At 43.0% G+C, this 24923-nt stretch overlaps 2 protein-coding genes across 2 annotated transcripts; both read left to right on the top strand.

Annotated features, from left to right (window-relative positions):
- The first annotated feature begins 225 nt into the window (after positions 1–225).
- Positions 226–16107, top strand: prkacab (protein kinase, cAMP-dependent, catalytic, alpha, genome duplicate b). The gene is made up of 11 exons (XM_086120301.1): positions 226–512; positions 2074–2135; positions 5072–5200; positions 7573–7671; positions 8868–8950; positions 9049–9175; positions 10295–10390; positions 10666–10788; positions 13038–13097; positions 13201–13305; positions 13387–16107. The coding sequence occupies exons 1-11, from the start codon at positions 467–469 to the stop codon at positions 13510–13512; spliced, it is 1056 nt and encodes a 351-aa protein (XP_085976427.1). The 5' UTR covers positions 226–466; the 3' UTR covers positions 13513–16107.
- Positions 16108–17479: 1372 nt separating this feature from the next.
- On the top strand, positions 17480–23440 carry samd1b (sterile alpha motif domain containing 1b). Its single transcript, XM_086120125.1, has 7 exons — positions 17480–18706; positions 20382–20589; positions 21144–21265; positions 22478–22517; positions 22640–22760; positions 22989–23103; positions 23220–23440. The coding sequence occupies exons 1-7, from the start codon at positions 17750–17752 to the stop codon at positions 23364–23366; spliced, it is 1710 nt and encodes a 569-aa protein (XP_085976251.1). The 5' UTR covers positions 17480–17749; the 3' UTR covers positions 23367–23440.
- Positions 23441–24923: the final 1483 nt, after the last annotated feature.

Below are 24923 nucleotides of genomic sequence, written 5' to 3'. Positions count from 1 at the left end.
CATCTCCGGGGCTACTGGGGGCCAATGTTGATTTGGGCGAATTCACGTCGATATTGGTGGACAGTCGATTTTAAAAAGCCTCAGGTTGCTAGCGCTGAAGCTTTCGACTGACAACACCGCATCCCCGTTATCCCATTGCTGTTTTTTTAATGTCATTTCCAAATATTAATTTATTTATGTTTTTGGGGAGCCTGTGTTGACGGTGGGAAGCCAGGGGGGGGGGGGGGGGCTTTGCTCGGAGGGGGCTGCAAGGAGGCAGAGGAGAAGACTGGCTCCTCGGCGACCCGGGATTGTCGCTTAGAATCGGCTGGGTGAGCGAGCGGCTGCCTGCACCCTCGCGGCATCAGCAGCGGACAGCCTGTTCAAGATCAACACCTTGTTCGGATTTAGGAAATACGCTCTAGAACTAATCGACCTGCTTGGCGGAGCCCGAGAGCGACTGATCGCCCGTTGACAGGTTGTCATCATGGGCAACGCTCCCACGGCTCGGAAGGGCAGCGAGATGGAAAGCGGTGAGTAGAGCAAAGCAGTACACTTCCACACCTGACTATCACCTGGCCGGCGCAATCCTCTTCATGTGAGCGTCAGAGGCCTTACGATGTATTTATTCAGAGCCACGTCGGACTTGGCTGTTCATGCAATCCATATAGTGCACACTGCCAGTTTTACAATCCGAGCCGTTTATTATGTAAGTAGCATGCTGATTACGTGGTTTGTGTTTTCAGTGGTGTACAACTGTATTACATCAGCCCTTTTTATTGTTTTGTACCTCTCGTGAAGCCAAACTAAGCAATGAAACTATCAGCCGAAACGGCTCTGTATGATGCACAGCACTTCAAGTGGCAACCACAAGAGTAAACATCCCCATAGTATCTAACGCAATGCACGTGGGCCAGATGTGGGCCGCCAAATCATTTTATGTGGCCCGCAAAATCAAATCATGTGTCTCCACGTGTTTCTTCATGTGTTTCTTGTCATCACTTTGAATACTACTGAGTTTTTGAAAGCATTTTTTTGTCATCAAATCATTTTTTAAATTAAATGGAGTAACATTTAAACAAATGTTATGAATGACCATTTTAAACTAGCTGTCCCTCAATGAGGCTACTCGTTGAGGTGTTTATACATTTTTATTGTTTTGAAACTTAGCTCTGCCCTCCAGTTTTCTCCTGGTGCTCCGGCTTCCTCCCACATTCCAAAAACATGTTTCCTAGGTTACTCGAAGACTCTAAATTGTTCAGTGGTTGTTTGTCTCCATGTGCCCTGTGGTTGGCTGGTGACCAGGGTGTACCTTCTCAACACTAGTAAACATGAGTGATATGTACTACAGGAGAGAGGGTTTCAGTCATCATGGCCTTCAGAGGAAAACCAAAAGTATGACAGAAATCAATTTTACACCATTGTTCTAGATGTACTGTGTATCGCTCGAGAAAAGTCAATCTGATTATCATCTTTGTAAAAACGGATGTGTTACCACAATACACTTATTTGATCTTGTAGGTGTACCTAATCTTGTGTCCAGTGACTATGCACATACAGTGCATGTGCCAGTTGTTCAGTCAAGCATGATTTAATACGTAAAATTTTCAACTTTGTTCCCAAAATCAACACAAGATCTCAGCATATTGACATCTTAAGTGCACTAAAATACAATCAATGTGTGATCTTGATCTCCAAATTATTCTGTTGATCAACTTGTTTGAGAATGATAACTAAAGCTATGTGGTGCTGACTGGCTTTTTTCCATTATTAGGTGCTTGCTTGGCTAAGGCCCCACTCTACAGTTGAATGAAATAAATTGTATGTCCAGTTCATTGTAAATATTGTTGAAATCGAACACTACTGTTATGTGGGTTAAACGTCCATTAATAAGATTTTCATATTAGGGTAGGGAGCTGTCCAGAGCATTCACCGTATCACTGAGCAGTTAATTGTTTTGATGGGTTAAAACTGCCTTATCTGAGTATTTTTTTTAATGCTTTGAATAATATTAATATAAAGAAAAGACAGTGGCTTTAATTTTTTTCCTCTTGAAATAAATAAATCAAGCATTGCTGGTGTTGTCTTCAACAGTTAAGGAGTTCCTTGCTAAAGCCAAAGAGGACTTCCTAAAGAAGTGGGAGAGCCCTGAACAGGTGAGTGAAACCGCCAGACAGTAAGTACAAGAGGTCCTGATGGAAGATGTTCTCTTCATTTATTCGCTTCCATTTCATTCTATCCAAACATGTTCAATGCTATCTTATCAAGTAGCTCAATGTCATATTATTAAACCTTTGCTTTTGTTCAGAATAATGGAAAACATAATAATAATAATAATGGAAAACATAATAATAATAATAATACATTTTATTTAAAAGCGCCTTTCATGCCACCCAATGACACTGTAGAATAAAGGAAATAAAATGTAAAAATAAGTAAGAGAAATATTTTATAAAAACAGGACATAAAATTACAAAACAGAGGAAATGGAAGAATTATGTGTTGTAGGCAGTCCTAAACAGGTGTGTTTTTAGACGGGACTTGAAAGTGGAGAGAGGTATACAGTTTTGGAGGTCCGGAGGTAGATTGTTCCAGAGCTGAGGAACAGCGCGATTGAAAGCTCTGGCTCCCATAGTGCTGAGGCGGGCAGGGGGCACTGACAGGCGGAGGGAGGACGAGGATCTGAGGGAGCGAGTGGAGGTAAGCACCTGGAGAAGGTCGGACAGGTTGGGAGGGGCCAGGTTGTGGATGTCCATATATGTATATAGGAGCAGTTTGTAGTTGATGCGGTATTGGACAGGGAGCCAGTGGAGCTGCTGAAGGACGGGGGTGATGTGCTGCCAGGAGGGTGTTTTTGAAATGATGCGAACAGAGGCATTTTGAACCAGCTGGATTTTATGGAGGGACTTTTGAGGTAGGCCGAAACATGTTACGTTTCTCTATCAAGAACCAAAAAAAGAAGTCAAGGAGCTATATGAGGTCCCAAATTATTATTTCCCATGCTAGCTGTGAATTTGTAATTGTTTCATGGGTGCCTTTAGGCTAGAAATAAGACAAGAAAGTGGCAATCTACTAGGAAGTTGAATTTGAGATCTTAATGACAAATAATCAGGATGTTGCTTGTGTTTCAATTCAGATTCTTGATGTGATAGCACAATTTTTGAGGAGAAAAAAATCTTGACACCATTATAAACGGGGTCACCAACCTTTTTGAAATGGAGACCTACTTATTGGGTACTGATGCACACAAACGCCTACCATTTTGATACACACTTCTGAAATGTCAAATTATTTCCGCGGTAAATCAACTCCTCAACTCCACGAACTGGTTTGGCCATACACACAATACGAGAAGTATACTGTTTTTTTGTTTTGTTTTAATATTGTCATTTCCAAAATTTCACTGATGAAAGTATGATTTAAAAAAAGAATAGCACCCCAAAAAATGTCACCACAACTCACAGCTAATTTCCATTTTTTTGTGGATTTACAACACACACAAAAAAACCCGATTACCATGAGCATGAGCTATTTTTAGAACAGACCTGTGGGCTACTCATGTGGTCCTTGGGGGCTACCTGGTGCCTGCGGGCACCACAATGGTGATCCTTGTTCTCGTGAAATCCATTGACTTCTAATAACTTGTATATTTAGAACAAGTGTGAGTGAGTGTATTGAGAAAAGTCTTGAATAACTGCCATGAATATGGATATGTTTTATTCAATTTGTAATTTGTAAACATGTAAATAATAATTCCTCTTAAAAATGAATAATTTAAAAATAATCAGAAGAAATCTAAGATAGACCTTTTAGGACTTTTTTGTCACATCTATCTTAAAAAATAACCCTTTCTCAAGTGAAAATTCTATTCTTGAACTGCTCAGACAAAATTTGGCCACCGTGTGAGGAATAAGGGTCAATACATGAAACCACATGTGGGAAGAGTGCGTTTGTGCTGAAATATTTCATTTATTGTTTAGGACAAACGGTTAAAAGGGACATCTCAGCATGTTATGAAAATATGCACAGCTCTACTCGATGTGCAATTAAAGAACACAAATAACATTTGATTTTCCTAAATATTAAAGGGGCCATATCATCCTCAATCAACTTTTTTTTTCTCAGCTTTTTGCCATGGTAAAATGCTAATTCCACACCAAAAACACCCCATTCCCCCATCTCGGAGCATTCCTGCTAATTCCTGCTGTCTAACACAAACACAAACTTAATATTATCATGTTTCAAAGATTAATTTCAGTGTATGCTTGATTGACCTCGAACAGTATGTTCTCACAACTTGTACACAATGGAGCACACAGAAAAAAGGGCCAACTTGAGCTGAATAAAGCCAAGTCCTCATTAACTGATAATGTCGACAGGAAGGTTCAACTTCGGGAGGGCAGCATGATAAGATGTCTTCAGTTTGCAAAATCTACCCATTGAAGTAACAAGGTATCCATCCATTGTTTGTACCGAGAGATGTTTTGGCCTCTGAGGGGTGTATCGGTGGGCTGGACTGAGAGGCATGACATGTAAATGAAGAAGGGAGTGTTTTTCTGATGTATCATTTGTAATTTGCATACACGATCAATAAAAAGCCGGCAGAGGCTGCAGAGGTCAGGTGTCAGTTGGTAAGCGCACACGGAGTGGCTTCGTAGAAAACTGCGCCTCCTGCCGGCAGAAAAGACAATCTCTTCCTGAGTCTGTTTGTTCAACTGTCCAAGTGAACATCTCTGACACCCGCCCAATCCAACAAAACGACAGAGTCTTCACTTTTCTGCGTCACAAAGTGAGGAGCCACTCCTGCCCCACCCCTGCCGACAAAACACACGGCCACTTTCTCAGAGCATTCTCGTGTATTAAAAAAGTTGAACAAAATAAAAGAACAGCTATACCATGTGCCGTAGTTGTGGTATGACACATAGTTTACATTTGGTAGGCCAGGAATCCATATTTTCTAAAAGTTATGCTTTAAGTGTAGTTCTTATCAGATAGACAATATAATGAAAGTTTCCTGAGAAACCCTCACACTTAAAATGCCTTTGTCACAGAAAACAAATCGAACTGACGCTTTGTGTTTTTGTTATTTCAGAACACTGCTTGCCTGGAGCAGTTTGAGAGGTTGAAAACTCTGGGCACGGGCTCATTTGGTCGCGTTATGCTGGTGAGGCACAGAGAAACGGGACAGCATTACGCTATGAAGATCCTCAACAAGCAGAAGGTCAGTCCGGGCCAGAGCTCAGGGTGCACTCTCTGCCACAATGCCAATTTTGAAAGAGGCGATGTGTTTGGATGCTCACAGAAAACATTGCAGTGTAATTGTAAAAGGTCCAGACATTTTGACAAGATATAGTCGGGTTCGCCTTGACACACAGCTTGGGCTCTGGTATCAGTCCTCTTGAGAAGTGTTGGACTCTATTTCACTCTGGAGTTGACCCCCGTTGAAAGACGCCAAGCAGGTGTTGGTATGCTTATTCCTTATTACTGTTTGCCGGTGTGGCAAAACCTGAGAGGTGGGAGGATTTTCCTGAGGCAATGAAGAACAATTTCCGAATGGCTTTGAGGAAATTCTTGTCCCACAGATATTGTGGGGCTGTCCTGGTTGACTCACATCTGCAACATCGAGTAGATATCAAGGACAGTGCCTCTGGATTGACAGACCGAAATAGTGGTCCCCCTTTTTAAGAAGAGGAGCCGGAGGCTGTGTTCCAACTAAAAGGGGCTCACACTCCTCAGCTTCCCTTGTAAGGTCCATTCAGGGGTGCTGGAGAGGAGGGTCCATTATGAAGTTGAATTTTAAATTCGGAAGGAGCGTCGGTTTTCATTCTGGCCGTGGAACAGTGGACCAGCTCTACACCCTCGGCAGGGTCTTAGAGGTACATGGGATGTCGTGCAACTAGTCGACATGACTTTTGTGAACTTGTAGAAGGCATTCGACCGTGTCCAATCGGAGTCCTGTGGAGGGTTCTCCAGGAGTATGGGGGACTGGCTCCTCTGATATGGGCTGTTTGGCACTTGAACGACCGGTGTGAGACTTTGGTCCGCATCGCTGGCAGTCGTATTCGTTTCGAATTAGGGTTGGACTCCGCAAAGGCTGCCATTGTCACTGTTTCTGTTCAGGACTTTTGTAAACACAAAGTGCAAGCGCTGCCGAGGCATTAAAGTGGTCCAGTTTGGAGGCCACTTTAATATGCCTCTGCTTTTTGTAGACGATGTAGTTCTGTTGGCTTTATCAAACTGCGATTTTCAACTCTTGCTGGGTCTACTCACAGCCTCAGACAGAAAAAGGGTGGAATCGGGATTGAGATCCAGCCCCAAACGAAAGAGTTCAAGTACCTTGCATTCTTCTTCGCAAGTGAGGTTGAAGATGGAGCAGGAGATCAGCGCGGCTTCTGCTGTGCTGGTGAAAAGGAGCTGAGCAGAAAGTCAAAGCTCTGGATTTACCGATTGATCTACGTTCCTACCCTCACCTATGGTCGCAAGCTGAGGGTTGAGACCGAAATAACAAGATCACCGATACGTGCGGCTGATATGTGTTTCCTCTGCAGGATGTCTTGGTTCTGTCTTACAGAGATAGGGTGAGAAGCTTGGTCAGTTGGGAGTGGCTCAGACTAGAGCAACTGCTCCTTCGCATCAAGAGTAACTACATCAGGTGGCTCAGGCAGCTGTTTAGGATGCCCCCTGGACGCTTCCCTGGAGCGTGTTCCGGGCACACCGCACCGGGAGACGGCCCTGGGGTAGAACCATGACATTCTGGAGAGGCCGTGTCACATGGCTGCCCTGAGAACGTCTCTGAATTCCTTCAAAAGAGCCGGATGGCTGGGGAGAGGGAAATCTAAATTTTCTGCTGAAGTTGCTTCCCCTGACTTCCTAGATAAATCGCGGAAGTACATGAATGGATGTATCATATGTATCGGAGTCTGATTATGATATTCATCCACTCATTTTCAATACCGCTTAGTCTGTTAAATGCTGTATGTGTTTATGTATGAAAAGCACTTGTAATGTTCACCACCTTCACGGTGAAACTCTGTCATCTGTCACTAAAGTCAGGACTTTGTGTTTTATTACTTTTGTTTAATATACAGTACATGCATCTATAGTGAGGATAAGCGGTACAGGGAATGGATGGATGAATGTCTTAACAACACAAGTTAAGTCAGTTTTACATCAGTGTGACAGTTAAGAATAGTTCCTGTGCAATTTCAGCTTCATCAAATCCGGAATGGATTCTTTCTTTTAATTTCAGTATTTCCCATTTATTTATTTATTTATTTATTGATTTATTTATTGGGGTAAATCCAAATAAATTGTTCCAGAGGTGATTGCATTCGACCTTGGAGGTTCAAAGTTTGTATTTGGAAAGCTGCATCTTCACATTAGTAATTAACCGGACGATTTATATTTTTATGTCTCTGTTTGAAACACAGTGGTATTCCAGATTCAGATTCAGATTCAGAAAACGTTATTTATCCCCGTGGGGCAATTAGGACAGGGATAAATGTTAGGGATAGATGTGTTATTATAATCTTCATTAACTAATTGAAAAATCACAATGAGGCCATTTCAATTCTCGCTTTCCCCTCATTTTAGGTGGTGAAGCTCAAGCAGATTGAGCACACTCTGAACGAAAAGAGAATTCTTCAGGCCGTCAACTTTCCTTTTCTTGTGCGGTTAGAGTACTCGTTCAAGGTAAGACGATTTTGATTGTTTCTCCAAAATTGTGTCTGATTGAATGCTGATGTCATGTGGGAACACCTTGACAGCAGACTTGTTTGACACTGTACCTGGTCCCCAGCTGGCTGTTCTCCACTTAAGGCTTTATCCATTTAAGCTGTTTGGATGAACCTTAAATGCCCCGCGACTGAATACTTTGGTGCCTCGGATAAACCTGTTAACAGCAGGCTTGCCCAGTGTCTGGTTTTTCTACCTCCTTGACATTTCACAGAATTAAGTGGTTGGTATATGGAACGAACCGGTTTGTATATTCCAAAGATAACACCGACCCGCGGGCCATATTTCTTTGAGACAGGACACTGCAATCCCATTTCATTTTAGCTGCTTTTTGTGGAGAGCGGCCTCTACTGGCAATTTTTAGAAGTAGATGATAGTAGCTCTGCTGAATCAAAGATGACAGACAGTATTTTGGTAGCATTAAAATGATACTTTCTGAATTTTAATTTATAGCATTGTTAATGTCATAGTTCAATACTGCCAAGCCCAATGAACCTAACGACCCGATGACGGAAGAGTCAATCTCATCAATTTATCTTCCCTCATTTATTACACAGATTTTTCAAAACATATACTGTCGATATATTTGTGTTGTTTTAAATATAAATATTTATTGAAAATATTATATAATTGTCTTGTCATCCCAACTCGCCCTAAAGGTCTTAATTGGCTTCCTGTTGCACATTATTGCTGGAGTGTATTTTCATGTGGTTCAGGGCTTTTGAACAATGTTGGGCTTTTCCAAAAGCAAGGCAAGGCAACTCAATGAGCTTTACATAATGAAGTAAAACATTTAAAAGCATTTCTAAACAAACAGATGAAAAACTAAATCTAAAAATAAAGTACAGAAATAAAATAAACATTTCTAAAATTACTAAAAGAACATACAGTAGAAGAAAAGTCTTTTGGAAAGTTGATTTTTTAAAAAAGCTTTAAAAGACCTCCATTGTAGGTATGGTTAAAAACAACTTTCCAAACCACCATATCATAAGAAGAAAGTTGGCGGCAGCAGGCTACAGAGAAAGAACATTAATGCAGTCTGTTCTATGTATGAAAATATATGAAAACAACTGTGTTGTTGGTTATCCGCAGTTTTAGGCCCTTTTTCATCATGACATAAAAAAAGTACATTTTTCACTCTCCTTTCTCAACAGGATAACACTAACCTTTATATGGTCATGGAGTATGTGCCAGGTGGAGAGATGTTCTCCCATCTACGGAGAATTGGCAGATTTAGGTTAGTATGTAGTTGACATGAATCATTTTTTGGGGGGCATCATGACAATGGTGGTTCTACACATTTGTACTCATGCGCATGTTTGCCTATGTTTGCAGTGAGCCTCATGCTCGGTTCTACGCTGCTCAAATTGTTCTGACCTTTGAGTACCTGCATGCTTTGGATCTGATCTACAGAGATTTGAAACCGGAAAACCTTCTCATAGATCAACAGGGATACATACAGGTACATTTAATGAAGGAATACAAGAGTAACTTTGGAGATTCAGTTGTTTGAAGCTTTTTAAAAAGTCATTCAGTTAGCTCTGTTTTATTTACTTCCTGTGGTGTTACAGTTACAGTGATCCCTCGCTATTTCGCGGTTCTTTTATTGCGGCTTCAGTGCATCGCGGATTTTTTCAAACATATTCATTAAAATATATATATATTTTTTTTCATATACATGGAGTACAGTACAGTATATGTTGCTCTATGTGACTCGCTGTTGTTTTGCAGCTTCTCGCGGACCGTTTGCAGACTTTTTTTTAAATGTTTATTAGTCGCTACTTCGCGGACTTTCGTTTATCGCGGGTGGTTTTCGTCCCCATTAACCGCGATAAACGAGGGATTACTGTACATTTTTTGAATATGTAACACTGCTACATGTATTCAGTCACTCCTCAAGCCTGCCCAATCCTGCCTTCAAGACTTTCTGGGTCCCTGTTAGACAATGTAAAACTGGCACCACTAGAGGGCACATCCATGCCGAATGCAGCTAGCTACACGACGGTGTCCCAGAACCTTTCTCAGTCTCTCTTGTTGTTACACGAAGCAAATTCCCAGGCCATCTTATACAGTCATGCAGCAGTGTCGCCTCTTTGTTACCTCTTGGGGAGACGCAGGGAGCTGGAATTGCTGTCCTCCGCCGATAGCACCTGTGGTCCGTTGCCAGCGATGGTGGGAGTCGGTAACCATATAACAGAGAGGTGGGCGTAGCACTGCCGAGATGGCTGTATTTATGGCACTCATTCCCTCTACTTATTGAACACAAGTCAAGATTGTTCTGTTCTTTTCCTACAGTACACAGTTGTGCACCGCTATGCACAAAAACATCTGCATTTCTCTCCCGGGCACCCTCTTCCCTCACACATGTGCACTCCACCCGCAAATGGCTGAGGAATATTCAGTATGAGGGTAGACTCGGACAGTTTTATTGGTCCATTGTGACGTGTTCTGTAATTTCATTGGTCAGGTGGGACGAGACTATGGGTAAATCTATTGGCGGCTTGAAGCTCATCAGTGAAAATTAATAGATGGATAGATACGCTTACTCAGAATTCAGTCATTGGTCTTTTCCCCCTCATAGGTGACAGATTTTGGCTTTGCCAAACGTGTAAAGGGCAGGACCTGGACACTGTGTGGAACTCCAGAATATCTGGCCCCTGAAATCATTCTTAGCAAGGTGAACCACTGTTTTCCTCTTTTTACATTTTTTTATATCAACTAATGCTGGTACTTTAGGTTACATTCAACCTTTTATTCTCAATCAATGTCATAAACTGTTTAAATAGATTAAGACACAAAACGGTGTACTTGTGTCACTCAAATGGTGGCATATAAAGCTATAAAAAAAAATTTTTTTAAATTGTGCAGTTCCTTTTACTGATGCAAGCTGCTTCGTGACTGCACTCAACGTGTTTATGAGATGCCTCATGACCATGCTCTCCTCCTAATTAGGGATATAACAAGGCAGTGGACTGGTGGGCGCTGGGCGTACTGGTCTACGAGATGGCAGCCGGGTACCCGCCTTTCTTTGCTGACCAGCCCATTCAGATCTATGAGAAGATTGTATCTGGGAAGGTACAATTCACTCACTGACTGACAGTTATGTATTCATCACTGTCCGTTGACAACTGTGTACTAAAAATTGCAGTTTTATCTCTTGAGAAAAAAAAAGAAACGGTTTTACAGCAGTTATTCGTTCAAATACACCACAGACAACTGACAGATTAAGCACAAGGAACCTAAACATGTCTTTGCACAGACATTTACAGGATGTATTGACAATGACACCTTTAAAGCTGTGTCTTATTTGGTTTTACTGGACAAAAGGCAAAAAAGAAGCAAATACTTGGAGAAGGGTGCTACGGTATATTTTCAGCTGCAGTGGTGCATGAAAAGAGTAATTACATGCTGCTGGGCACATTTTAATGCAGTTGTTGGTTTAATCATCTCATCATAACCAACAAATGTAATTCCACACCTGCCTGCAATTTACAGTATGCTGATAATTCTTTTTGAGTAAATATACCGAAATATTTAGTTTGACCTTCAATTTCGAGTCAGATTTTTAAATGATTGGATTCGTTTAGCTGTCAGCAAATTTAAATGCAGAAGCAGCTGAGTGCTGGGGGATCGAATTGTAATTGCTTATAATTACAATTTGAAGGGACACAAAATGAAAATGTTGCTTTTGATCATTCAAATATCTGTGTGTAAAGTCTCTGACAACCCCTCGTGTGAAATTCAACAGGCAGGTACATTTGTTCTCAGATTTCAAACAATGTGAGCATGCTCTTCTGCATTTTTGTCCCACTGTTACAAAACATTGGGGTGCATACATAACATAAACATAAACATAAACCATCCCACAAAGACTTTCGCAGCCAATGACATGATCAGTGAGGTGGCTGTTGACCACTAACATGTCAAAACCAAAAGGTAAGCAGACGTAAGGAGTGTTTGGCAATGGTGATGTATCCGTGCGTTATCTATCGAGGTAAATGTTGCGTCCTGGGTCAAATTGCTCATATTGTCTTGAAGCCAGGCATGGACGAGTACTGACACAGCTATTAGTATCGATACCGGCCTTATTTCAGTGTATCATGATCGCGTGAAGGCAGCCGATACCAGCCACTGATACTTACATGTATAGCTGGCATTATGTTTTATGTGTGTGTGTGTGTGTGTGTGTGTGTGTGTGTGTGTGTGTGTGTGTGTGTGTGTGTGTGTGTGTGTGTGTGCGTGTGTGTGTGTGTGTGTGCGTGTGTGTGTGAATTGTATCCTTTGCAATCCTCTCATATGCCCATTGAGACATATGTCTGTAATTACACATGTTTATACATTCTATTTTGATGCTTAGAGTGCTTCATTAGCATATTGATATCGAAATCCATCCATCCATTTTCTGATCTGCTTATCCTCACAAGGGTCACGGGGCGTACTGGAGCTGATCCCAGCTGTCTTTGGGTAGTAGGCGAGATACACCCTGAACTGGTTGCCAGTCAACTGCAGGACAGACATAGAACAACCATTCGCACACCCAATCACACCCAGGGTCAGTTTAGAGTGCTCCATTAACTTGCCATGCAAGTTTTTGGAATGTGGGAGGAAACCAGAGTACCCGGAGAAAACCCACGCAGGCACAGGAAGAAGAGGCAAACTACACACGGGAAGGCCGGAACCAGAATCGAACTTGCCACTTCTGCACTTTGAGGCAGACATGCTAACCAGTTGCCGCCCGTTGCTATCGAAATGTGCATGTTTAGTTACTCACTCAATTTGGGCGGTTGATGACTTTCTGCATTAAGGCATGTCATGCATGTATTTTACGACTGTCATTAACAAATATTTATTTATTATTTATTAAAATTATATGTTATTCTATCAATTACTCCATCAAGTTTGCTTGAGTCGATGTGTTTACACGATACTCACTTCAAAGTAAACATTTTCATATTAACCAGGTTAAGCGGGGTGGTCCCTCTTCTGCCGCAAAACGCCATAAAATGCAAGTTCCTTGGGTGCAGTGGGCTTTGTATAGATCGTATTTATCATGTACTGCTGTCAAATCATGACTGTTTTGACAAATATTAAATTAATGGGTTTTTTTGGGGGGGGCAACCCCACCACTTTAATTTGTGACAACAAAAACAATTTCAGTGACGTTTCCTTGAATATACTGTCGCTTTTGATCCCTTCCTTATGTCCCATTGTAGTTAACATTTTGCAAGTGAGGCAGACCATTTTCGAAGGTGAAAATGAATATTGGTCAACTCTAAAAACAGTGACGGATCAAGACTAGCAAGCAGCTTTGTTTTCTGCCTTAGGTGCGTTTCCCGTCTCACTTCAGCTCCGACCTGAAGGATCTCCTGAGGAACCTGCTACAGGTAAAACAGTGCAGCTATTTAAATGAGCATTTTCCATTTGGGTTTCTTTGCCAAGTGTCCTCGCTGAATCGTAATGGAGGAAATGCTTTGGTCTGATTCTCAGGTGGATCTCACTAAACGCTATGGAAACCTCAAGAACGGCGTCAATGACATTAAGGGACACAAGTGGTTTTCGACGACAGACTGGATTGCCATTTACCAGAAAAAAGTATCTTTAGTTTTCTGTGTTTGTGCGGTTTTTCGTTTTATGTGCAGATGAAGGCAAATTGTTCTTTTTGTCCATCAACAGGTGGAAGCTCCATTCGTCCCCAAGTTTAAGGGGCCAGGCGACACCAGCAACTTTGACGACTACGAGGAGGAAGAGATCCGCATTTCCTTCAATGAGAAATGTGCCAAGGAGTTTGCTGAGTTCTAGAGTGAGTGTGTGAGTGAATGAGTGAGGGAGTCGATCAGGGAGCTGGGGGAGTCTGAGCTAGGCTGGTCGAGTGGGAGATGTAAGGAGGAGCGTTACCGTCTCCTGTCACAATCACAAGCACCAGCCGCAACAAGAGGGAAAGGGAATCGAGCGAGGAGAACGATAACCAGCAGTGTTGCCTTTTTTTCTCTTCTACTTTCTTTATGATTCTGTCTCATGTTTGGATTCGTCTATAATGCAGGTGAGCTTCAGATTCATGGGTTGGGGAACCCCACTTGTTGAGGGGTCGCCTCTACAGTTTCCTCCCCGCCGGTATGATTTCATCTTTCCCGTGCGCAGCCCGAGAGAGGCAAGTCCATTTGTTAGAATCAACCAACTGTGTTGGTTGTCCGCGAGGACCACTGGAGCCAGATCAGCTGAAGTCTGCGCTGAATTTTTAAATTCACATCGGTAATTGCTTGATTTGGTGAAAAACAGACATTTCAAAGGAAGCGCTCAAATCAGACACACACAGATACACATTTGGCTTGAAAGGCTTTGGTTTTACAACTTTACAATTTACCAATGTCATATCTTTAACCATATGATGCATTGCAGGCACAAGTCACTCTTGATGACTCTGTGTGCGTCAATATTTAGTCTCATTGCGACTCGGCAACTTTATCCATCTCCGCAGCACCCACTTTTAAATGTTGACATGTGTCTCGGTGATCTCATGTCGCAATAATACAAAGACGTGGAGAAGCGATTGGACAATTCAGTTTTGTGAGGGAACCCATGATGTTACAAAATGGTATCTCAGGTTTGAATAGGTCACTCGGTGGGGACATTGGATCAACGTAGGTGACGTGGAAATGGAAATTTCTAGTCCGAATTCAAAGGAACAAAAGGGAATTTTTCAATATTTGATTCGTGTCTTCCACATTTTTGCCCTTCCATTTGGTTTTGTGACTGGATAAAAGCCTGTGTTGTCTGTTGCTCGGATCTCACCTGCTCTGCATGTTCTTGCCCTGAAAGGGACCATCTGAGGCAGACTACCTCAAACTGCTTCTGGATTACCAGAGCACTTTGATCTGTCATTGATGCTGGTCTCATTGGTGTCCTTTTTTTAAATGTTTTTGAATATTCCAATGCTCAACTCTTTTTTTCAAATGTGCTTTTTTCCATATGTGGTAATGATCTTTAAAAAAAAAAAAATCATATCATTGAACAACCCAGGAAAAGGGAGAGCATCTGCAGCTCGTCATTGGAGAGGCAAACATGGTTCTTCGTGCGCTGTATACTCTTTAACTTACATGATACATGTGGTCAGTAACTCCTTCAGCAAGGATGGCATGTGTTTTGACCACAAACTTCAACAATGCTCAAACAAAACAAACATCAAAGTCTTTCAGTATTATTTTACAGCAACATTTGAATGCACCGCCAGTCATTAGTTCTCGATATTTGAAGAGAATTTCATACAAAAAGTCGCGCACTGTAAGTAGTGCAAACACACTTCAGGTGCAGTTCCATCAAGTTTCATGTTGTTGTAAATTTAACAATGAATGGGGAGGGAAATTAAGGGGCTGTTGGTAGTGTAGTTCATTGACTTTCGTACAGCGAGTGTGGGCTCAATGCCCTCTTTGAAATTGCCCTGTGATGACTTAATTCAAAGTCTTGGCCCCTTTCATTGACTTTGCATGGTGACACAAATGCAGCGGCCGCAGGTTTAGTGCAGGATATTCTAATTCACCACATTTAAGAACTGCCTAAGCTCAAACTAAACTGCTCTAATTTCATACACCACTTTTTTAGTCATTTCACTGCCTTACATGCAGTCTGCAATGTTTTCTGTGTTTCTGTTTTTATTTATCTATCAAACTCCAGAACATTTTTCAAAATGCAACTCAAAATTCATTTGTCTATTTTTTTTAAGAGCAGACTCCATACCCATAAGAACAAAACACAAATCAAAGAGATTGTTGAGCTTTAGCCATCGAAAGACTGACTTGGAGCCACCTTGAAAAGGAGTTCATACATCAAAAAGGGTTTTATCCAAATGAAATGTACCATGACTGATGCTTATCTAACAATACACTAAAACAAAAATTGCTCATTTACTGAGCAGTGCTTTTTCTTTTGGGAGGAGTAACAATTGACTAATCAATATGATGTCAAATTCACAGTCATGAGATCAATCATGATCATTCCTGCTTTTTTTTTTAATATGTTGTTGTAACCCACTTCTTAAGACTTGACATTTGCTGTATCCCATCCACGTCCAATTCAATGTTGACTAACACCATGGACGAAACAAAGTTTGAAGTTACATGTGATTCAACAATACTGTGTGTCCATCGATGATTCTGCAGTGACACTTCCCCTCAAAGCAGGCACAATGCTGGTATATGGTGTCGCATTTTTAGGGAAATGAGAGACTCTGGTGTGAACCCAGTTAACCCTCGCCACACATACAGCTTAACACACACGCTCAGACACCCATGCAGACAGACACTGAGTAAAGGGAAGTCACAGCAGCAGTGGCAAAAAAAACGTGAGTGGCATATTTTGCAACATAAATATCATTCCAATAAAGTTTTACTTGTAAAATTATCCTGAAGTTTGCTATCTTTCCCATTGTGGATTTGTTGCTTCTTCAAAGTTTACATATAAATAGGGTTGCTGCACGAAGGTAGATTTTTCAGGTATCTAAATGTATGAGAAAGTATGACCACGATCATCTAACACAGGGATGGGCAACTCACACACATTCACATTCTGAGTGGCCCCTTTATTAACTAAAAAAGTAAAAACTTTTGAGAAAAAAAATGTTTTATTTATTTTCCAACTTTCATCATTTAAGTTGCCCATTTCTGATCTAACATATCAGCATATCAGCTCATCAATAGTACGAAATTGTTATCAGTTGAAAAAAAGCTGTCTTTTGTGATAAACAGCATGATGCTGTACAATTTTAAATCAGCCTATGCACTGTGTGTGTGCATGTGTATGTGTGTGTGTGTGAAAAGAGATTGGCCTGACTGCAGTGATGCTAGCCGAAGAGCTGCATTATGCTTGCTATGCAAATGCACAGCGACACAGTTGAATTTGGTGCACAATACTTGTTTCTGTGCGCATGCACACTTGCAAACCACTCATGCTTGAACTAAGACACATTAACAACAATGATGCAACAGATTTGGACAAGCAAAATATTCCCCACCTGTGGTCTTGCTTCAGAAAACTGTTTGATGTTGTCAGCATGACAAATGATTCTCTGCGCAAGTGTTAATTGGCTCGTGCCAGCCTATAGAAATTCTCAGTGTTATATGGGAAACACATGACAGTTAAGGTGATTTGTTTGAGTTGTCATTAGCTAACGTCGTGGATGTTGTTTTGTTAGTTACATCCCAATAATCTTCCGGAAACACATTAGTTTAAAAGCCTGAGCCAATGTGGGCTGGCCTTTATATTTTTGAAATGTGAACGGGAATAATATAAAAGATGGAAATGACTTATAATGTATACCGTAATTCTAATTATTCACAAATAATTATTTTTATTGTATATTTTTATATATTTTCCATAGTAATTGATAAATTATCAAAGCGAACATGGGTAAAATGAACAGTAAAAATAATCATTAATAATAATAGTAATAAATGTTATTAATAATTATTATTCTTAACTAGTTAAACCTAGCACTCCTAATTTGACCTTTAGTCAGTCTTCACCCACGTATATCTGTAGCCTATTTGTGCCTATAAGTACAGATTGGGAGTACTTTTGCCCCCTCCAATGATGGTATTGTAGTTTAAAGGTCAGTCGTCCTCTTCGTCTCTAACAGTGCAGCCGCCTGCGGAACCTAGTGGGGGCGGCGGGGCGGGGGAGCGCCCCCACCCCGCACATCTCTTGAGCGTCTTTCCCCACCACCACGCGGCGCACACGCAGCCCACCGCGCGTAGCGTGCGTCAGTCTTTGTGTATCCACCGTGGACTCCACACGATGACACGGTGAACAAAGAACGTGGCTGTGATGCGCCAAAAGCGAGACAATTCCACCTTAAATGCCGTCGCGAGCGCCATCTTCGGTCCACCTTAAGCGCACATTGTGGCCGACGATCGGCGAAGTGCCGAGCGGGCTTCCGTAGCGGTCCTCCAGCCGGGGAGTCGCACTCCGCTTCCAGCTTTCACACAGCAGCGCCACTTGAGGAACAACGAATTCACACATTCTCAGGCCGAACCCCAAGGAGAACATGTCCGGACCCAACAAGTACCGAGAGTGGATCCTGGAAACAATTGACTCTCTCCGCTCGCGAAAAGCGCGTCCGGATCTGGAGAGGATTTGTCGAATGGTTCGGAGACGACACGGGTCAGACCCGGACCGAACCAGGGCAGAACTGGAAAAATTGATCCAAGAGCAGACTGTGCTTAAAGTTAGCTACAAGGGCTCCATCTCGTACAGGAACGCGGCCAAGGTGCAGAGGAAAAGCAGAAAGAAGAGTGAAGACCCTGTGAACAACAACGGCGACAGCGCGCTCAGCTTCACCGACCAGGAGGACGACTCGGAGCCCAGCCCGTCTCAGCATGCAGCGGCCAGCAAGAAGCGCGGCGCTCCCCCCAGCCCGAGGAGCGGAAACGAGAGCATCGGTGGCGACGGGGCGGCGGCCCGCCTCATAGAGCGAGAGAAAACAAGTGCAGCCACGGGAGCACACGAAGTGCGTCCCGGTCCCGGCCGCGACGATGCACTTGGGGGAGACATGCAGCCGAGTCCGTCCGGGGATGACGCCCGCAACCAAACTTGCGCAGGATGCGCCAGCATACGCAAACACACAGTGGCCCCGCAGCCCAAACTTCCAGTGGAGGGAGCGGGCACCGAATCTAACTCGGACCTGGGCGACCGGCTTGTGGCTTCAGTCCGCAGCCTGTCGGAGAGGAGCCACCGAGGGACCGCCGCCGCCGATGGCACAGGCCCCGTGAAGCCGCCGGGGCTCAAGGAGATTTTGGGCTGTCTGAGCAGCCAGGAGGAGCGTCTCTTCGAGGAGAAGCTGACCAGGGCCGAAGTCAAAGTGGGCATGGAGAGAGAGGTGGTCAGCGGCAGGCTGCGCACGACCCGCTGCGGGAACATTACTCTTCCTCCCAGGGGGGCGACGACGACGACGGAGGCGTCCGCTGAGAGTCTTGCAAAGAGCGCGCTGCAGCCCGCGATAAAGGTGGGCGACACGAACTTAACATTTGCAACACGTCCGGGCCCGCGCGGCGCGGTGAAGCGCTGTCTGCTGTTAAATTAATAAAATCTGGTCGAGATCGTGCACATTGCAACATAACGCGTTCCACTTAAACCAATCCAAAAAAAAAAAAAAAAAAGAAAGAAAGAAAACAAAAGATACTGCTGCATAATGGAAATGTTTGTTTCTCGTTAATTATAGTGAGACATGTTTATTGGACAGGCGTGGATTTGGCCGGTTTTGCTTGTGCTTCAAGCACAAAAGCTGCTGGTGACAGCTCAGGAGCGGCTCCCGAAGAAAAAACGCGCGCGCATGTTGTGAGCGCCTTTCTGCATGGCGCGTGCACGAGCGAGTTCTTCTTTGGAAGTGAGATCAGTCACGTGTCCTTTTCCCTCTCAAGATTGGTCGTCGTGGTTGTGACCAGCCGACCCCGCTCCGTCTGTTAATTTGCATCAAGCAAGCGGTCACTTTGCTCGCCATCCCCGTCTCTCCCAAGTTCCTGTCATCATCATACAGCCCTTTGTATCACCGTTGTTCTCCTCCTCCCTTTCTCCACTCCCACAGCGTGACGTCTTCACACGTTGGTTAGAGAAGTTTATGTATTTATTTCTTTATTTTACAGTCATTCGATTTGGACGTTGATTTGAAGCATGAAAATAAAAACAAAACAACCAACAATAGACAGTGAAATACTTAACACAAGTGTCCCATTTTCAAAAAGACAAGGACATCTCATCCTTTCTCCATGTACGTAAAATTAATTTATGCTCCCATGACACTACCATCTACTATTAATAATAATAACTAAGTTCGTACATCAAGTTATCCATAGCTCTTATCCTCATTCATGTCACCAGTCGATTGTAGAGCACATATAGAAAACCTGAGGACAATTTAGAGTACTCGCTCAGCCTATCATGCATGTTTTGGGAATTTTAAGGGGAAGCAAGCGCACCCGAAGAAAACACGTGCAAGAGAATGTGCAAACTCCACCCAAGAATGCCTGATTTGGGATTTAAACCCTGAACAGAGAATAAATCAATTACAGGGGCATTTGGAAAAAAAATAAAAATAAAATGTACAATAAAATAATGACAACGGTGTACGTACCTTAAAAATATCCATCCATCCATCCATTTTCCGAACCGCTTGATCCTCACTAGGGTCGCGGGGGGTGCTGGAGCCTATCCCAGCCGTCTCCGGGCAGTAGGCGGGGGACACCCTGAATCAGTTGCCAGCCAATCGCAGGGCACACAGAGACGAACAACCATCCACGCCCACACTCACACCTAGGGACAATTTAGAGCATCCAATCAGCCTGCCATGCATGTTTTCGGAATGTGGGAGGAAACCGGAGCACCCGGAGAAAACCCACGCAGGCCCGGGGAGAACATGCAAACTCCACACAGGGAGGCCGGAGCTGGAATCGAACCCGGTACCTCTGCACTGTGAAGCCGACGTGCTAACCACTGGACTACCGGGCCGCCCACCTTAAAAATATAATATTTTAAAAAGATTGAATGAGACATGCTTGGTTTTAGCAGTACAATCTTTTATCTTCACATTCTGGTCCAAATTGGAGCCACAATTGGTGAAGTCCAAGCAAGTCTTCTTTTTTTTTTTTAACCCCTTGTCGATGCTGCACTTGCCGTCTCTTCAGGACATTGAGCCGATAGAAGAAGCCAGTGAAGACGATGGTGTGCAGGAGGACAGTGAGGATGAGGAGGATCCCAGGAGTTCTAATGAGGAAAGAGGACAATCATTGGTCACCATGACAACCGCAGCAACCCTGGTTGGGAAAACCAGTGAAGATAGCGAGAAAACGTCGGAAGAGGAGAGCCTCGGTCATCATCTACATCATGACAGAGGTGGCTTTTTTTTTGACAGATTTCAAGAATAATTAAGTTCATCGTTTAATAAAGGCATTTTCTCATAATTTTAGTATGTTGGCTGTCCCTGCCCTCCTGCACAAACTAACGAGATCCCATGTAGAAGATTAATAACAATTGCTGCCGCTAAAAAAATGTGACTTGGTTTTGATTGACCGTCAGACAAGTACTCATTTTAAAACATGTACAGTACATCAGTACGCATACAGTGATGTAGAACTGTACAGCGTCCCATGGAGAGGTTACAGGTAATACTATTCAAGTTATTAGTGTATATCTCAAGTTCGAAATCGAACAGATCCACCTCTCGGTATGATTTCGCTTTACTCTAATGCAGATATTTTCAGCGAATACCTCTCTGACAATGGCAGTCAAGGATGAGCTTTTATATGCGCGTTGGGTCTCATTAGATCGTGCAGGTGTATCTAATATTGTGGCTGGTAAATAACAGTTCAAACTGTTTGGTGATCTCATCTCCGTGCGGCAAATGTTTATTTGCTCATCCTCCCCTATTGGCGCCGATGCCTTCTCAGTCGTGGATCCTCTCAGTAGGACCGAGTCTTCACGTCGTTTGGGTCCTCCTCCATCGCTGTGCTTCACAGCCTATGTGGAAGAAAGATCTGCCACACCTGATCAGCCACTTATGGATGTGCAGGTAAACCGCTAGAAATACAGTCCTTACTTCAGACAATCGCCCTACTCGGTGACTTTGCGAAACTCCGTGTGAATTAATGTCAGTTTTTGTTGGTGCCTTGTGATTTTCTGGCCGTGGTGTATAGTCTGCCTTTTTCCCAAAGTCAAGTGAGATAGGCTGCAGCTCCCCAAAACACTAACCGTATTAGCAATCTGGAACACGGATGGATGGACAGGAGAGAGATTTACAGTCACATACCGATCAATGAATCGTTTGGATGTTTTTATTGATTTTATTAGTCTGCCTCATAGTGCAGAGGTGCAGGGTTCGATTCCTGCTCCGCCCTTCCTATGTGGAGTTTGCATGTACTTCCCGTGCCTGCGTGGGTTTTTTTCCGGGAACTCTGGTTTCCTCCCACATTCTCAAAATAAAACATGAATTGATGGATAAAATACATGCTCTTAATATATTTTATTTTTCATAATAAATTTCTCAATGAATGTTTAAAAGATCCAATTCCTAACCTACCAACACAGGGTGTGAAGCAAACAACAAAATAACTACATCGTGTAATTTCTTTTCAGTGAGATGCACTGGGGGACAAAACAATTTTTTTGTAAACCCGAGACGTTTTGCAAAAATGCTTACAACCTCCAATATACGTTTTCCGCAAAAAAAAAAATGGTTTGCTCCTCGAAGAAAAATCCAAAACAAAGAGAAAAATGAACAAAAACATTTGTATTAATAATGAAATAAGAATATTGAAAACATCCGCAAATGGTGTTGAGGTGTATTCGGTGGTCCACTGTAGTAAAGGAAACATGTTCATGCTGTGATGTGACATTGTGGTTGATTTCCTAGCAATGTGGTCAAAATGATTATTTGAATATGTAAACATTGGCAGACATTGTATTGATATTTTTCTGTTTCCTAATTATTGTGAGAAATCATGAACGTGAAGATTGTCTTCAGTAATTATTAAGAATAACAATATAAAACATAATTTGAGCAAATTTGCTATTTTGGAAGTGTGCATAAATTAGATGGCCTTTGGCACTAATCAGTACCCAAGAAGTTGCTGTCACTTTCAAAAAGGTTGGTTAACCCTGGTTTAACTTATCAAGGACGTTACATATGCGTGGTTTCGCATTTCAGCTGTTTCACCGTTTGTCCAAATGGTAACTGAACGAAATTGGTTTAAGTCAATAATTTAAATATTTTCTTTACACGCAGAGTCAGATCCACACCCAGCACACCCAGTCAGGCTTTAACGGTGAGCTCGTCTCTCCTCTGCGTGTGTGCGTATCCGTGCGTGCGCGCGTGCGTGTGTGTATACATTGATGGTTACAACAAGAGCAGGGAATCAAACTTTGTGTGTGTGTGTGGGGGGGGTAGGTGTTGAATGTAAGCCAGAAGCAGGCGTGTCGTCATGTTTGCTCACACCCACCGCTTCCCCGAGAGACCCTGGCCTGTCTGAAGAACAAGGGATGAACGATGAACAAGTCAGTCATGGAGGGTGAGCACAATCATTTCCCATCCATTCTTTTTCTACCTCTTATCCTGTTTAGGGTCATGAGTAGAGTAGTCACCATTTATCACAGGGCACACAACCAGTCACACTTACATGCATGTGAATGGTCTGCCACAAGACAGCAGGGGCGTGAACAATGAACCTCGATATAGCAGGGGAACACTAATTAATTGATGCCATTCATTTCATTGATTGATTTTTTTCAATTTGTAGGTTTCATAAGATGGAAGGGGCCAGGGGTAGCCCAGCGGACTGGACTGTGTCGGATGTGGTCACTTATTTTACCATAGCAGGTTTCCCTGAGCAGGCCACCGCCTTTGGAACACAGGTGATGATGCCTTTTTAACACTAGGGGGCGGCAAAGACCGATTTAACAGTTGCACATTTTATGTACAAGATACTTCTGCCTGCCCAACTCCTGTACCTGGCCGTTGCTCTCTGTAGGAAATCGATGGGAAGTCCCTTCTCCTCATGCAGCGTAATGACGTCTTGACTGGCCTGTCAATCAGACTTGGCCCCGCCCTGAAGATCTACGAGCGACACGTGAAGGTTTTGCAAAAAACACACTTTGAGGATGAGGACTGTATATGAAACACATACAGAATGTAACTGGGAAAAAAACATGCACGAAACTATTACGCTCTCCAATACATCCATCCATCCATTTTCCGAACCGCTTGATCCTCACTAGGGTCGCGGGGGGTGCTGGAGCCTATCCCAGCCGTCTTCGGGCAGTAGGCGGGGGACACCCTGAATCAGTTGCCAGCCAATCGCAGGGCACACAGAGACGAACAACCATCCACGCCCACACTCACACCTAGGGACAATTTAGAGCGTCCAATCAACCTGCCATGCATGTTTTTGGAATGTGGGAGGAAACCGGAGCACCCGGAGAAAACCCACGCAGGACTTCTTGGAATTAAAAAATATATATATTTAAAAATCGTGTTTTTTAAATATATTTATAAGTGTACACAAACAATTGAACAATGTTTCTCGAGGTAATTTCAACGACAAAGACTGTTTCTTTGTCATGCTACCCCATGTTTTGCTTCTGAGTGGGTACAGTTTATCTACCCCTCCATTTTCTATACCACTTGTCCCAAGTCAAGAATCAAACCCCAAACCTCATCAGCGATGTGCTAACCACTTGTGGATACATTTACGTGTTTATGTCATATGAGGTAAAAGGTCATTCTTATCTGGTCATTCTGTGTGCACAATGATCAGAACGATCATTTTCTTTTGAAGGGGCGGGGTATTCGATAACAAGTGGATTGATTTTCTTGCCCTCTCAACTCACTGACTGTTTTTCATATGCATTTTGTTGCCGTGGATGACATAGGATGATTGAGACTAATATTAGGTACAATTGATTGTGGTTGGTTTAGTCAGGGATATTGATATTAGTACTTCCCAGAAGTTCAATTGTTTAAAAAAAGTTAATCAGTTGAGTGGCTGTTGAGCTATGTCTATTATATGCATCAAGAGTTCTGAGACAGTCCTAACAAAAGTGTAGCGGAAGTGCAACTTGTAAACCGCCATGAAACCAAATCAAGTGTTTTTGTGCTAATGTGACTTTAATAAGAAGCAGAGACTATCATCATACCAGGACATATTTACAAAATGATCATAGATCTTGAAAGTGCTCTTCGGGCAGCTTTAATAGGATATGTGATGCGATGTGTTATGTCATGTCTCAGATTGAGTTTCTATATTGTTCAAAGTGAAACTACACAAACAACTGACAGTATCTGATCAAAATGGAGCATTATTACTTTTGTAGGGGTGGCCCGGTAGTCCAGTGGTTACCACGTCGACTTCACAGTGCAGGGGTAGCAGGTTCAATTCCAGCTCCGGCCTCCCTATGTTCTCCCCGGGCCTGCGTGGGTTTTCTCCGGGTCCTCCGGTTTCCTCCCACATTCCAAAAACATGCGTGGCAGGCTGATTGAACACTCCAAATTGTCCCTAGGTGTGAGTGTGAGCATGCATGGTTGTTTGTCTCTGTGTGCCCTGCGATTGGCTGGCATCCAATTCGGGGTGTCCCCCGCCTACTGCCCGAAGGCAGCTGGGATGGGCTCCAGCTCCCCCCGCGACCCTAGTGAGGATAAAGCGGTTCGGAAGATGAATGAATGAATATTATTTTTA

Source organism: Hippocampus guttulatus, chromosome 9, assembly GCF_054856545.1.
Source record: "Hippocampus guttulatus isolate MCC_2025c chromosome 9, RoL_Hgut_1.0, whole genome shotgun sequence".
Lineage (NCBI taxonomy): Eukaryota > Metazoa > Chordata > Actinopteri > Syngnathiformes > Syngnathidae > Hippocampus > Hippocampus guttulatus.
Note: the sequence above shows the minus strand (reverse complement) of the source record. Positions and strands in the feature narration are given on the sequence as shown.

Excerpts from the sequence above, each read along its gene's own strand:
- samd1b (XM_086120125.1), top strand. The coding sequence starts at position 17,750 with ATGTCCGGACCCAACAAGTACCGAGAGTGGATCCTGGAAACAATTGAC. Across the intron at positions 18,707-20,381 it reads CGCTGCAGCCCGCGATAAAG|GACATTGAGCCGATAGAAGA; the intron begins GTGGGCGACACG and ends CCGTCTCTTCAG. Across the intron at positions 20,590-21,143 it reads TCATCTACATCATGACAGAG|TCGTGGATCCTCTCAGTAGG; the intron begins GTGGCTTTTTTT and ends ATGCCTTCTCAG.
- prkacab (XM_086120301.1), top strand. The coding sequence starts at position 467 with ATGGGCAACGCTCCCACGGCTCGGAAGGGCAGCGAGATGGAAAGCG. Across the intron at positions 5,201-7,572 it reads AGATCCTCAACAAGCAGAAG|GTGGTGAAGCTCAAGCAGAT; the intron begins GTCAGTCCGGGC and ends CCCTCATTTTAG. Across the intron at positions 13,098-13,200 it reads TCCTGAGGAACCTGCTACAG|GTGGATCTCACTAAACGCTA; the intron begins GTAAAACAGTGC and ends TCTGATTCTCAG.